This window comes from Glarea lozoyensis, assembly GCF_000409485.1.
Source record: "Glarea lozoyensis ATCC 20868 chromosome Unknown GLAREA16, whole genome shotgun sequence".
NCBI classification, from domain to species: Eukaryota; Fungi; Ascomycota; class Leotiomycetes; order Helotiales; family Helotiaceae; genus Glarea; species Glarea lozoyensis.
This window is the reverse complement of record NW_007360990.1, coordinates 77,001-89,165: the sequence shown is the minus strand read 5'-3', so window position 1 is coordinate 89,165 and position 12,165 is coordinate 77,001. Positions and strand designations below refer to the sequence as shown.

General features: G+C 43.4%; 3 protein-coding genes across 3 annotated transcripts; 1 reads left to right on the top strand and 2 right to left on the bottom strand.

Moving 5' to 3' along the window:
• Positions 1–6,213: 6,213 nt before the first annotated feature.
• On the top strand, positions 6,214–6,636 carry GLAREA_07313 (uncharacterized protein; the record flags this gene model as incomplete). Its single annotated transcript, XM_008082001.1, has 2 exons — positions 6,214–6,286; positions 6,332–6,636. 2 exons carry the CDS (start codon positions 6,214–6,216, stop codon positions 6,634–6,636), a joined length of 378 nt encoding a protein of 125 aa, XP_008080192.1.
• A 149-nt stretch (positions 6,637–6,785) lies between these two features.
• Positions 6,786–7,899, bottom strand: GLAREA_07312 (Protein kinase-like (PK-like); the record flags this gene model as incomplete). Its single annotated transcript, XM_008082000.1, has 4 exons — positions 6,786–7,109; positions 7,194–7,405; positions 7,466–7,752; positions 7,805–7,899. 4 exons carry the CDS (start codon positions 7,897–7,899, stop codon positions 6,786–6,788), a joined length of 918 nt encoding a protein of 305 aa, XP_008080191.1.
• A 777-nt stretch (positions 7,900–8,676) lies between these two features.
• On the bottom strand, positions 8,677–10,905 carry GLAREA_07311 (uncharacterized protein; the record flags this gene model as incomplete). The annotated part of the gene is made up of 2 exons (XM_008081999.1): positions 8,677–10,587; positions 10,633–10,905. 2 exons carry the CDS (start codon positions 10,903–10,905, stop codon positions 8,677–8,679), a joined length of 2,184 nt encoding a protein of 727 aa, XP_008080190.1.
• Between the last annotated feature and the right edge of the window lie 1,260 nt (positions 10,906–12,165).

Sequence of the window (12,165 nt, the reverse complement as noted above, 5' to 3'; positions counted from 1 at the left end):
GCTAGACCATGTTCCAATGGTAGGAAAATTATTATTTCCACAATCAAAACGATCTCAAAATTCATCACTTAAACCAAACATAGCTGTCGAGATCTTTAAAATTAACCGACTAAGGGAAGAATAATGCTGCCCTAGCAAAAGGCGAACACAGTTCTGGATAAGATCAGGTATATGAACAACACTCCTATCATTCTCCCAAATCACTATCGCCTGTCGCACCACCATCTACTCAGGAGGTGAGATGAGAAGCGGTGGGAGGGCTTTGGAGCTTGAGCTTGAGATTAAGAGATGGAAATGCTTGTGTCAATGGGAAATATGGTTGGGTTTGTTGGATTGTTGGGTTTGACTCATTTCAAGCAATAATTGAGATCAGTGGTGGTCACCGATTGCAGCATCATCACTGGCTCTATCTTTCTCTCCATGACACCTCCGTGGCCCTTTCCAACCTAACAGCCTGAAGGAAACTACATGCCGCCTGTGAAATCCCTCCATTCATTTTCCGTTGAAACTTTTGTGCAGAGACACAGGGGAGAATAATGGTGCGCTCTTAAAGCTTATCACATGCATATTTAGTGTTTGTCCGGGCTTCTGGCTTATATTCAAGAGGTCGAGTGAGATGGGGTGGAGGGGCTTGGGGGAACTGATTAGAGGGGAAATGCTAGCTGGTTTGGTACTAAATCTATCTATGAAATTGAATTCTTTCTATTGGTACCATTAGATTACTTCCATAGCAGGAAGGGCTTGGTTTAAGTTTAGAGGAAAATTGGATCGAGATGGACTAAGTGGGTTTCACTAGATTGGAAGAAGAATATGGTGAAGAGTGATGTTGATGCTGGTGGTTGTTTGGTTGCTTGGATTGAGGGATTCAATATTTGAAATGGAGTGCGAGCGGGGAAGATGTCAAGTTGGCAGATATCAGCGAGTGTTTGTTGTTCATCAGATCGATGTTTGTTGCCGATTTCATTTTTGTCACCGATTTCGAATATTCACGCGGTACTTTAACTCTCATAACCATTGCCCTTAAGTTATTAATTCGAACTCGCTTGCAATTCTAACCCCTCTCCGAATTTTGACTTTTTGACAGGATACAATGTCTTCATTGCCTGGAGCGAGCAGAACCCATAATCTCCTTGTTGTAAAATTTTGTATCCTGATTGTCTACTAGGTGTATAGTGGTTCTTTACTGGGTGGTTTCTGGGTCGCACATATGAATGGAATATTGTAAAACGCTCACAAGATCCTTTAAGGTATATTTTGGATCCGGAAATTTTTCTTTTTACGTAGTGATTATTTTCTTGAACGCGGTAATCTTCTTCATCTCCCTGACCACGTCGAGTATCGGTGTAAAGCTGAGGAATATTCAATCCTTATTCTACTACAAAAGAAACTTAGACATAATATCTTGAAATAATTTCGGAGTATAGAGGGGTAAAGGGGGTATTTCTTGGAGATGGCAACGAAGAGAAAATAATGTAGGAGAACTGAAAAAACCGTACTCAGATACAAGCACCAAGAGAAGAGGCAGGTGTTACTATGTTAAAGTTTTATGTGGACAGTGATTATTACAGATTCGTAGGGCAGTATAATGGGAGGTGATACAGAATGACGGTGGGGTTTGGAAGAGGAATGTGAGATTCTTAATTGTCACCGATTATCGTGTTGTCACCGACGCCACTTTTCCTTCACAAATTCCAATTATTTCGCGACTTTCAACGTTCTAATGATTAGAAACATTAACGTCTTTGCAAAAAGCCCTTGGAGTGCTAGGCGAGCTTGAGATGTTCGTAAGGTTTTACTTATATTCTTATCCTAGGGTCCCGTACCAATTCCGTATATTCATTACCCTGGAGTTCTTAGGGGTTTAAGTTGTGTTTTTAAAGAGAGGTAGAGGAGGTTGTAGATGCCGGGATTTTAGGGCAAGTATCTTAAGTTAATTCTTTTATCAGTCTTTTGGTTTAAGGAGAAAGAGGGATAACGAGACTTTTTTAATACTCTCTAAATTTTGAGATAGGGTTTATTTAGAGCTGTTTATGTATTTTGAGATGTGTTTAAATGACACAAGTTGCTAGGTTCGCCCTATTCTAAGTTAGTACTCTAGGACATTATTCTCGATAACTAAAAGTACTTACGTTAAGAATCCCAGCTTACTGTAACATAAGTAGAGCATTTGCCACGAAGAACGTCGAACCAGAAATGTCGTTTCCCCCATCGACTTTCGTTATGAGCAGGGAAGGGTATAGGTATCGCGGGAGTGTGATGGCGTCTCCTTTTACGCTATACAATTAATCTAGATATGGGGTATAACGCTATAGAAGTTAGAGATGTTATATATCAGTAATGATGTGTATTGGAATCGGTGATAAACATATTTTCGGTGGTGAAAGACATAGTAGCGAGAGCTGTGATTCGACAACTCAAAATTTGGACCCTGACATGTTGTGACGAGAGATAGTCAACCACAGTGTCAAAACCAACCCTTGTATAAAGTTTCTAGATCAAAGTTGTATCCAGCCACACAATGCGGTGTATTTGAAGCCATAATAAATTTTTCTGATTTGGTTCTTAGTCGCTGGTGGCTTTTATACAGGATTTTCGCAGATATGGGTATCTCGAAGTTTAAAATTGTGTGCTATATATCATATCTTATCTTGAGCCCCTTTTGACTTAGTGTATCTAACCCATCAAAACTTACTCATTTCCGTGTTTGGCTATCGAGAACCTCTCAATTCCTGCGTGGAACCAAGTAAATTACCCGAGACATACTCGGAACTCAAAAACCAGTTTGTATCATAAGGAGATTCGTGGATCCCAGACTTGAGAATAACAGAGAGTGTTCTTGCCCTAAATAGTGGATTTATACCGGTTTACCGTCCAGGAAACATATATATACTGAGTTCAATGTTACAAACAAATACAAGAATGGTCAGCGGCATATTAATGCATGCAAATTTAATCAAAGAACATCTCTTTTAAATAAGGCAAAGCTACAGTCACTAAAGTTTCCGTCCACTATTAGCATGCAACGCGGGATGATGCGCATGACGGTATTGATTGCTGGAACTTCCCTATCGACGGAGAAGTCTATCAAGTATGAGTCTATTAAAGTATGTAAGAATACCCGCGCTTATATTATTCAGTTTATTTATGATAAAGACCATTTATCGTGAAATTTAAATCGTTGATGGAAACGTTTTCGGCAGCAAAGAACTTATTCATACTCGCAGGCAATAGTCTCAGCTTTTATAACGGATGGAGCTTGGGGTTTTACGACTGTCGGAATCGAATGGAGTTCGGGAGGACACATGTAGTGGTGTCTGAACCGAATGTGAACGCCGAGATGGATGTCGTCAGTGTAGCTGAAAGCGGTTTTCCCATTATACTTGGATGTAGTGGGTCGAGGGCGGGCTTGTATATAATAATGGGGTCTTGACTGAGGGTGGTTTGTGTGAATATATCTTCTCAACATAATATCATGATCCTGTTCTCATTTTATATTTGGATGTACTAGATAGAGAGATATTGGGAAGTTTGAATTTCAAGTCAATGGAGTTTATGCTTAACGAAAAGTTCTCTTGGTTTCAGTTTTTAAAGGGTTCACAGAACACTTTTGAATTTTAGTATAAGTAGTTATTACTACACTACCCATATGTCCCAATTCAAACTCTTGCTTAAAAAGGAAAAACCCAAATCCTTTTTCTCGAAAATACAACACATCTGTCGCCAAAATATCTAATATCCTACTATATAAAACTCACGTCTCCCCGTACCTTTATTTCTTTACATAAAAAGATTTGATTGCCCCTGTTGGCCAATTGTCCGTCCCTTATAAAATCTTTGTCACTTGTTACTACAGTATTCGTAAGAGGAATAGTAAGTTTCGTTAGTTAGAATCGAGGTTTTAATTAAAGAGACAGTTGGTAGATTAGTAAGATGAAAATCAGTAAGATGGAAACCGGTAGTAAGGGTGAAATCGGCGACAACTTTTAATTTAAGATTATACTTCACGCTAACCTTCGTTTTTGACTTAGTGTTTATTGTCTCCTCATTAATTTTGTAGACTTAGCCGAGGCCTCTCGATATAACATTGCCATAGGTCTAACTTTACCCAGATATCGTACATCTCGTCTAGGTCCTGCAACTTAGCAGGATTATTCTTTTAAAGAGAAAGAACGTATTTATAATTAATATTATTGACGTATTTTTATGCGGACGAAGTTTTATTAAAGGTTTTAGTAGATATAATATGAGATTTTACTTAAAAGCTTTTAAAATAGTTTTTTAGAAACTTCGTAGCACGATCTGTTGTTAATAAGAATGTAGAAAGAGTTGCTTTCCGCCTTATCTATATTAAATCCTTTAATAGAGACATAAATGAGAAATAGACTTAAAACTTTCGGTTTAAGTATATTAGTACCGTGTGCGAATTTTATAATCTTAGGCTACGAAGCGAAAAAGGGACTACGACCATTTATGGAAAAGGTCTTCTACCGTACTATAGTTATATATTTTAAATAATTATAATTTAGTAGTAGAAAAGAGAAAGAAATTAATTTCTCTAATAGTAAAAGTTTTCGGGAAATGTAAGAGCGCGGAAGAAATCGGTGATAAGTGAAAGTTCGGTAACAAATAATCTTAATTTTAAGCGTAACTTTATTTTCAATCACGACTAAAGGTTGTCCCGATTTCTATGTTATCCGCTTCAATAGATAACGCTTCCTCTCTATAGGGAAGACACAGAATGCGTAGGCATATTGACATAACAAGCGAATAAACTCCGCATGCCTGCTCACGTTTGTGTGACAACTAAATTTCTTCCCCTTAGCGGCTATAAATGCCAGCATAGTCTAGTAGACATGATTAGGGCATTTGTGGCGTCTTACTCGTACATCTACATGCTGTTTTATCTTTGTTAGTGATATCTAAGAGTGCTTGTAATTAGTGTTCGTGGAGGTACTATGAAATATCGTTAAAGTGTCTAGATTTTCAGTTTTGGAGTTCGAAAGTAGTCATAATCGGGTTGGCTACTAGTTCCCGCGATCTTATAATCGAGGGTTTATGGAGAGTTGTAATTGTAGAGCCTCTTTACGTATACGAGTATAGCTTTCAAATGGAGCTCCTGACATGCCCTTCACTTCGAAGCTTCTTTCTCTTTAATAATACTTGAGTTATATTAATGCTTAGAAAATGTGAGAGATCACAAGATGTAACTATTTATAACCAAAATTTCCAGACGTACCCTTGCAAGAGAAATATCAGTCTTAATGTCCCTCTATCACAGTCTCGAAGCGCACCCCCCTAAAAACTCGCTTAATCACAAACAACATTACCCATCACCAATTACCCGCTGCACCTCTCCCAAACAAACCATCACGAAGCCCCCTCGCGTTCCACTCCGCAGAGTCATGAAAACTCGGTCGCGTGCTCTGCACTGACTCTATTTTCGACGCCAGGAATCGGTGCAACGTTCCAGGTGTGGCTGGCTGCACGATATTGGGAGGCTCAAAGAGGAGATGCTGGGTACAGGTATGCCCGATAGTGTACATGTGCCTCGCTTAAGGTGGGAGGGAATTGCGTGGACAAGCTGGAGAAGTGGTGGGATTGGATCTGGAGGAGAAGTTATATCGTATGGCTTGCGATAAAGATTAAGTCACCAGTGCTGTGCTTGCCGTGTATGTTGCAGATATTGCGGTCTGAAATCTCGAATAATCCATGTTGACGAATTGCCATAATTACTCCCGTACACCGAAATATTGCCAAAAGCCACAATAAATGCTGTAAGCACTGGAAGCATTCAAAAAAGCCACATAGCGGGGAAACTTCGAGATTGACGTAAAGCGGTCCAAAAGCTGGTTCTCATGAGTGCTATGGAAGTTGTTGAGCTGAAGATGGCATTCAGGCTATAACAACATTTGAGAGCGACAGTGGCTGGTAAATATACAAAATGGTTTGTATGGACGCCACGAAGACGACTCGGAATTGGGGATCTACATTGAGGTTGTAATCGGGGGAAAGATAGATGTTTCGAGGGATTCTTACTGCATTTGAGAAAGATGGAGAAGTAATGTATCAGAATATGGTGATGGTCTGCTTGCGTAGCGAGATCATGTATAAATATGCTGAACAAGTCTCGGAATCTGATATCTCGACATCACCAGACATAACTCTGAGATCCAGTTCAAAGTCAAACTCTCAGATCCCACATCATCATTCAAAATGCAGCTCTTCAAACTCGCCGCCCTCGCTATTTTCACAACCACTGCTCTGGCAATGACCGATGCAGAAGTCGGTACGTACACCCTTTCTCTCGCCATCACATACTAACACCTCCCAGCCAGCGCACGACAAGCCAAACTCGATTTAGATGCCGCCTCAGGCCTCGAAGAACGCACATCCGGGTTCGTCCAGGAAGTGCGAATCGAGGAGCGCAAAGACTGTGACGGGTCGGGCACCAAGAAATGTACATGTCGCGCCGGCTCCTCGGGGGTGTATTGCGGATTGTGCAACGCGGTCGTTGATAAGGGGGATAGTCCGAAGTGGACGGGCTATATTTTTCAGTGTGATGGGACGAAGTGCTGTGAATATGGCAAGGCGACGCATTGCGCGGCTTCGACTTATGATAATTGGTGTCCGCGATGAGGGGGTCATGTGAGATCCTGAGTTAGCGAGAAAAACCTTGAATTTTGTTGTCCACTTGTCTTTGCTGATGTATAGATGGGATTTCTGTGGCTTGTGATTTTGCTGAGTGAGTTGAGTTGACCATAATCATACACCCCTCCCCTCACCACTCACTCCACCCCCTCAAACCATTCATCCTCTAAAAGCTCTTTCGCCGTCGGTCTATCCCTCGGATCCATCTTCATAACCCTACACACAAACTCCTTATCCTCTTTACTGATCTCCTTCTCACCGACCCGCCTGAATGGTTTCATCGTCTCCAGCGGAACCCCATTCATAATATACGTTATGACCTCCAACATCTCCTCATCCACCAGCTCTCGATACCTCAACGGGAACGGTCCGAAGAACTGATGATTCTTCATCACGATTTTAATCTCATAATGATCATGGCCGAATGGGACGTGTGGTTTGAAGATGAGCCAATTGTCCCTCTATATGAGACTTATGAGCTGGAACCACATAATTTTTGTTAGCAATTGTAACTAGTGAAATTACCCGGCAAGGATAGTTCATACCACTGTGCCAAAGGACCGGATGTCAGTAGGACTTCCCCAGCCGATCTGGAGTTGAGCTTCTGGACTCCGCCATACAGGAGCACCGATCATGTCGCATTCTTTGGCCCATTTGGAATCCGCACGCACGGTGTTTCCTAGATCGGTGAGTTGGATTTCGGCGAATCGACTTGAGCCTTGGGCGTAATTCACTAGTATGTTATCAAGTTTGATATCTGCACGGCGCGTACGTCAGCAAGCAAAACTCTCATGCGTTGGCGTTGAAGGTAGCATACCTGTGTGAACATAACCATCCTCATGAATGACATTCAACCCCTCCAACACCCTCTTGGCAACAAGCTTGATCTCAGACGTCGTAAGTCGTTTAGCAGCAGCGGCATTAAAAAGATCATCATCAAGATGCTTGAGCACTAGAGCCGGTGGATCGCTTGGATCCTCAATCTCATCGATCAACGGGCGGATCACAGACGATCGAGACTGAAAACGCTTCAAAGCCACTCGCTCGGTGTCAAGACGGAAGTGACGGACGCTTTTGATCACAACAGTCTGATCGCTCGCAGTCCTATTTATTTCCTGTAAGAATTAAGAACTGAAGGAGACTGGTATGCACGTACATTGCCAGCCACAAACACTCGTGGATTTGTTTGGTGATGGTGTATCTATTCACTTTACCTCTAAGCAGCTGACCGGCGCCGAACAGAGAAGCCATGAGACCACACACGTCTAATCTAACTGTCGTTTGGAATTGATCTTTGAAATTCGAAAAATCTGTCAAGCTAGACGATCTGTAGGTTTAGGTAGTAAAAAAGAGACTTTCAGACCATTATCGATCCCCTCGATTTCGATTCAAAACATCATACAGGTGCCAAGCTAGATCCCTCTAATAGAATTCAAAACTCGAGGTCTTCCGAGGTTCTCAATTTAGATGAGATAGTGGTGTCTTAAATGAATTATCTGTATGTAGAGGAACAGTGAAATTATGGAAAGCCAACATGGTCGCGTGAAGAGATGCCAACATCCTCGCTTACCTCCTGAACGGAGATGGAACTACTTTGATCCATACAGCCTCTTGGTCAGAGAACGATTCATACAAGTGTTTGCATGAGGTAACTTTGATAACTAAATCACTTCAAAGATGGTAAAATAATATGTGTAATGATCCTTTCATCTCAATTTATCAACTCCCCCTCATTAACTCAATCTACCACCTCAATACCCCTTCATCCACCCCCTTTAGCACATCCATCCACTCATCCTCACCACCTATCTCCAATTTGATACAGCGCATCCACCTCTTCCAAGAAAAGCAAAAACAAACCACCTGGGTATCTATACAAGTCCCGCGAAAGTAACAAATCCTAACCACCCAGAAAAGAAAACCCCATACCCAGGGACCTTGGTGTGTACCAATGTCATCAAGACACGCAATTTTACCCAACCAAAAAACGCCCTGCAAAAATCAAAGATACCGCCGTGAGTACTCTTACTAATTCTTCCTCAGACTACCCGCTCGAGCGATACCAAACCACTTCTTACTGCCCATACTCCTCGTCATGACAGCGCTATCTTCCGCAATGGTATGGGAAGCAACATCATCGGTGGTCGAATAGCCGCCAAATTCATTCAATCTTCTGCCACCAGATCCGTTACCTGCTGACATGGGTCGTTGTGCCACTGGCCCGGTACGAGATCGTTTGATAGGTGGAGGTGTAGCTCTTGCTTCTTCAGCTATATGATCACCAAAGTAGGTTGGGGTCCTAACAAGGGGTGGTTTCATAGGGCTAGCGGGGGCGCTCTCAGATTTATTGCCAAAGATACGACCCGATAATCTTGAGATTTTGGAATTCTTAAGCGGAGAAATGGTGGGTGGGGCTGATTCCGTAGGTGTTGGAGGCAGAGGTTGGTTCGGTGCAACTTTGCGGAGTTTTGTTGGTGCTGCAAGCGAGGAGCGTCGATCTGGAAGAACGGGTGATTCGTTTTGAGGTTCCTCCAAGCGCGTAACACGTTGAGGAATATGATCATTACTCTTTTGACGCTCGCTCATACTTGAACGACGAACTGCACGATAACGATCTGCCGTAGCATTTCCTGCTGCTGGAATATGAGCGGCAGTACTGTACTTGATCTCCTGTCCCCATCCATCATCCCCACCACCAAAGGTGAAAAGATCTGGCGTCATCACACGTCGTGGACGTTGGAATGAAGGTCCATTATACATGCTGTCAAGATCTGATACACTTCCCGCTTCGGTGTATTCGCCTTGGGTTTCTGTATCCCAGCCATGACCATCCCGCTTGCTGGTAACAGTCTCCCCAGCGCTTCGAGGTCTAATTGACATATTCGAGTGTTGATGTGTTGGAAAAGTTGAAGTACTATCAAGGAATGTCGCGTCTCCTGTCCGCTGATTTTGAGCAAACAGATCAGAGTTGGACATTTGAAATCGTCTCAAAGTATCGGTACTGAAGGTGTCAGGAGTTGGAGGTAATGTGCGTTGATTTTCGAAGCTGTCTTGGTCTTTTACAACACGTCGACTGGTATCTTTTAGACCATTCTGATGTTTCTTGGTAGATTTGAGTTGCGACTGAATTGGCATGGAGTTATGAGCTCCCTTCTCCAGAGTGACCTTCAACTTTTCCAACCGTTGCAGAGGTGAGTCCAGGATGGTATTGATCGAGAGATATTGACTCTTTGGTAATCCACTATTCCGTTTTGGTGCTCGCATTGGAGGGGCGACAGTAGCTGGTCGAGCATCCATCCATTTTTCGACTGATTCAGAGGTCCTGTTCCTCCTTGGTGGCGATGGCGACTCTGGTTCAGGTGTTTCGTCCAATGCTAGTGGCTTCATCCCATATACACTCACAAAAGAACTCTCGCTCAGAACGCTCAGACGTGGACTGTCCATACCATCCACGGTTACCTCTTCAGCCAACTTTGGCAAGCCTGCGTCGCTATTAGTCCGACTGAGCGGAACATAAAGACTCCTCAAAGCTTCCGTTCCCTCGCTATGTTCTGACAAGAAAGATGGCATGCGGGGAACCGAATTAGCAGGCCTCTGCTTCTCGAATGTGGGTGGAGAACTTGAAAATTCCTGATCATCTCCCTGTCGAAAGTATGTCGACTCGTAATCAGATTCGACAGCACGAACACCCTCCCGTTCCTTCAACAATCGATCCACCTTGTCTTCCAGAGCCACGATAACACTGACTGCCTCTTCTACAGCTTGGTCGCGCTTCTCTAATTCCGCTAGCAATTGATCATTGACTTCTTGTAATTCAGCTTGTCCTTCCATCTGCTTTTCCAAAGCTTCCAGTCGCGCTTCCAAACTTTCTTGTTTCTGTCGGCGATGATATAATTCGAGTTTCAGGTCAAAGTTCTGTTTGTGCAAAGTCGATACTTGCTAGAAACTGTTAGCGATGTATCATATATGGGTGCTGCAACATACCTCTTCCATGCCTTTGACACCCATACCTTTCCCACCTCCGGAACTTGGTCTCTTTTCCTCTCTGGCAGTAGGTGAACTCTGCACTTCTCGGTCTCTCAAATGACCTAGATCAATACTGCCATGTCTATTTGCTCGCGCACTTTCGACTTTCCTCTCTCTCAGCCTTTCCTGTAACAAACTTGCACCATTCGATGGTGTTAGTCTCCCACCATTACTCGGATTCATTCGTGTAGGTAAATGTGCTGAAGAGCCATTGCTGCTGGCTGGTGTCATTCTGGTATCTCTCGAAGAACTAGAATCTGGTCGCGACAACCGACTTTGACGCGACCTCAAACTGCAGTCCTCCATTTTATATCAACAAGGCCAGACTTTCAAATCAATTCCAAGTTTGTTTTCTTGTGATTGTTTTGATGGCATGTGCCAACCAAAGATGACGATGCCTCTGAATTCCAGGTTCTTGCTTGTATTGCAATGGGTCCCGGGATATAGTTTGATGCTCCTTGGATTTGTTTACTGGGCTGACCGCCTAATCATGGGTATGTACAGCGCCGCAGGATAATCAGTTGGCCCTGGTTACCGTGATGGTGAGTGATGAATCTTTTTCTCGTGGTTGTGGTGAAGCAGAGGTGAAGTTGACAAAATGAATGGATGCGAATTGACGCGCTGCAATGCTATTTCTTTCGAAGGCTTCTGAAGGTAATGTAATTCCGGCTGACAGTAGCGGTGGAGGTTTAATTTCTGGATTGTTTTGGTTTTCACATCATGCAGGTCAAGGTGAAATGACTGGAGGCGAGCGACCAGGTTGCTGAAGGCGTTGGATATGCAGGTGTATGCGCGTTGACGGGTGGACGTGAGGAATGTGGTGGATTGGTGTGGTGGAGGTACAAAAAGGAGAGTTATCGTCGAGGAGTTGGAGAAAGGAGAGAGGTGGAAGGAGTCGCGATTTGAGGTGATCAGAAAGGAATGGAAGTGAGGAGACGAGGTGAAGCTGAGACAGAGTCGACAATGCAGTCGAAGGGGACGAGAGCATCGGATGTGACGAAAAGTGAAGGGAATTCAGAAGAAAGGGAGGTCACAGCGTTGGGTGTACGGAATTGGCTGCTGTTGGTGGCCGATCAGGTTGCAACGGGCAGGGGAGGGAGGGATTTCAGCGTGGGATGGCCACTGGGGATGGGCCCGTATTGGGTGTGGTTGTGGGGAGTTTGGGCTGCGAAACCTTGTCGTCGCGGCAGTTGGACCACTCTGATCTTCGTGATCAACAAGAATAATTCTTCTTGTATTAATTTCAACAAAAGACTAGATGATGTTCTGAGCACGTTTTGACCGTCAACTAATTCTTTTAACAAACCTAAACAGCTGCTAAACCGGCAGCTAATGCTCTAGACGTCTGTCTGATGATCCCTTCCCGCATTCTAAGCTCGGTCTCCCGCTTCGAAAGGTTCAACCAGCTGCTCGGTCCCGCCGCTATGTGATTACTATTGTGTAACTATCGACGTCGGAGCGTACGATATGTAGATGATCAGATTAACGTAG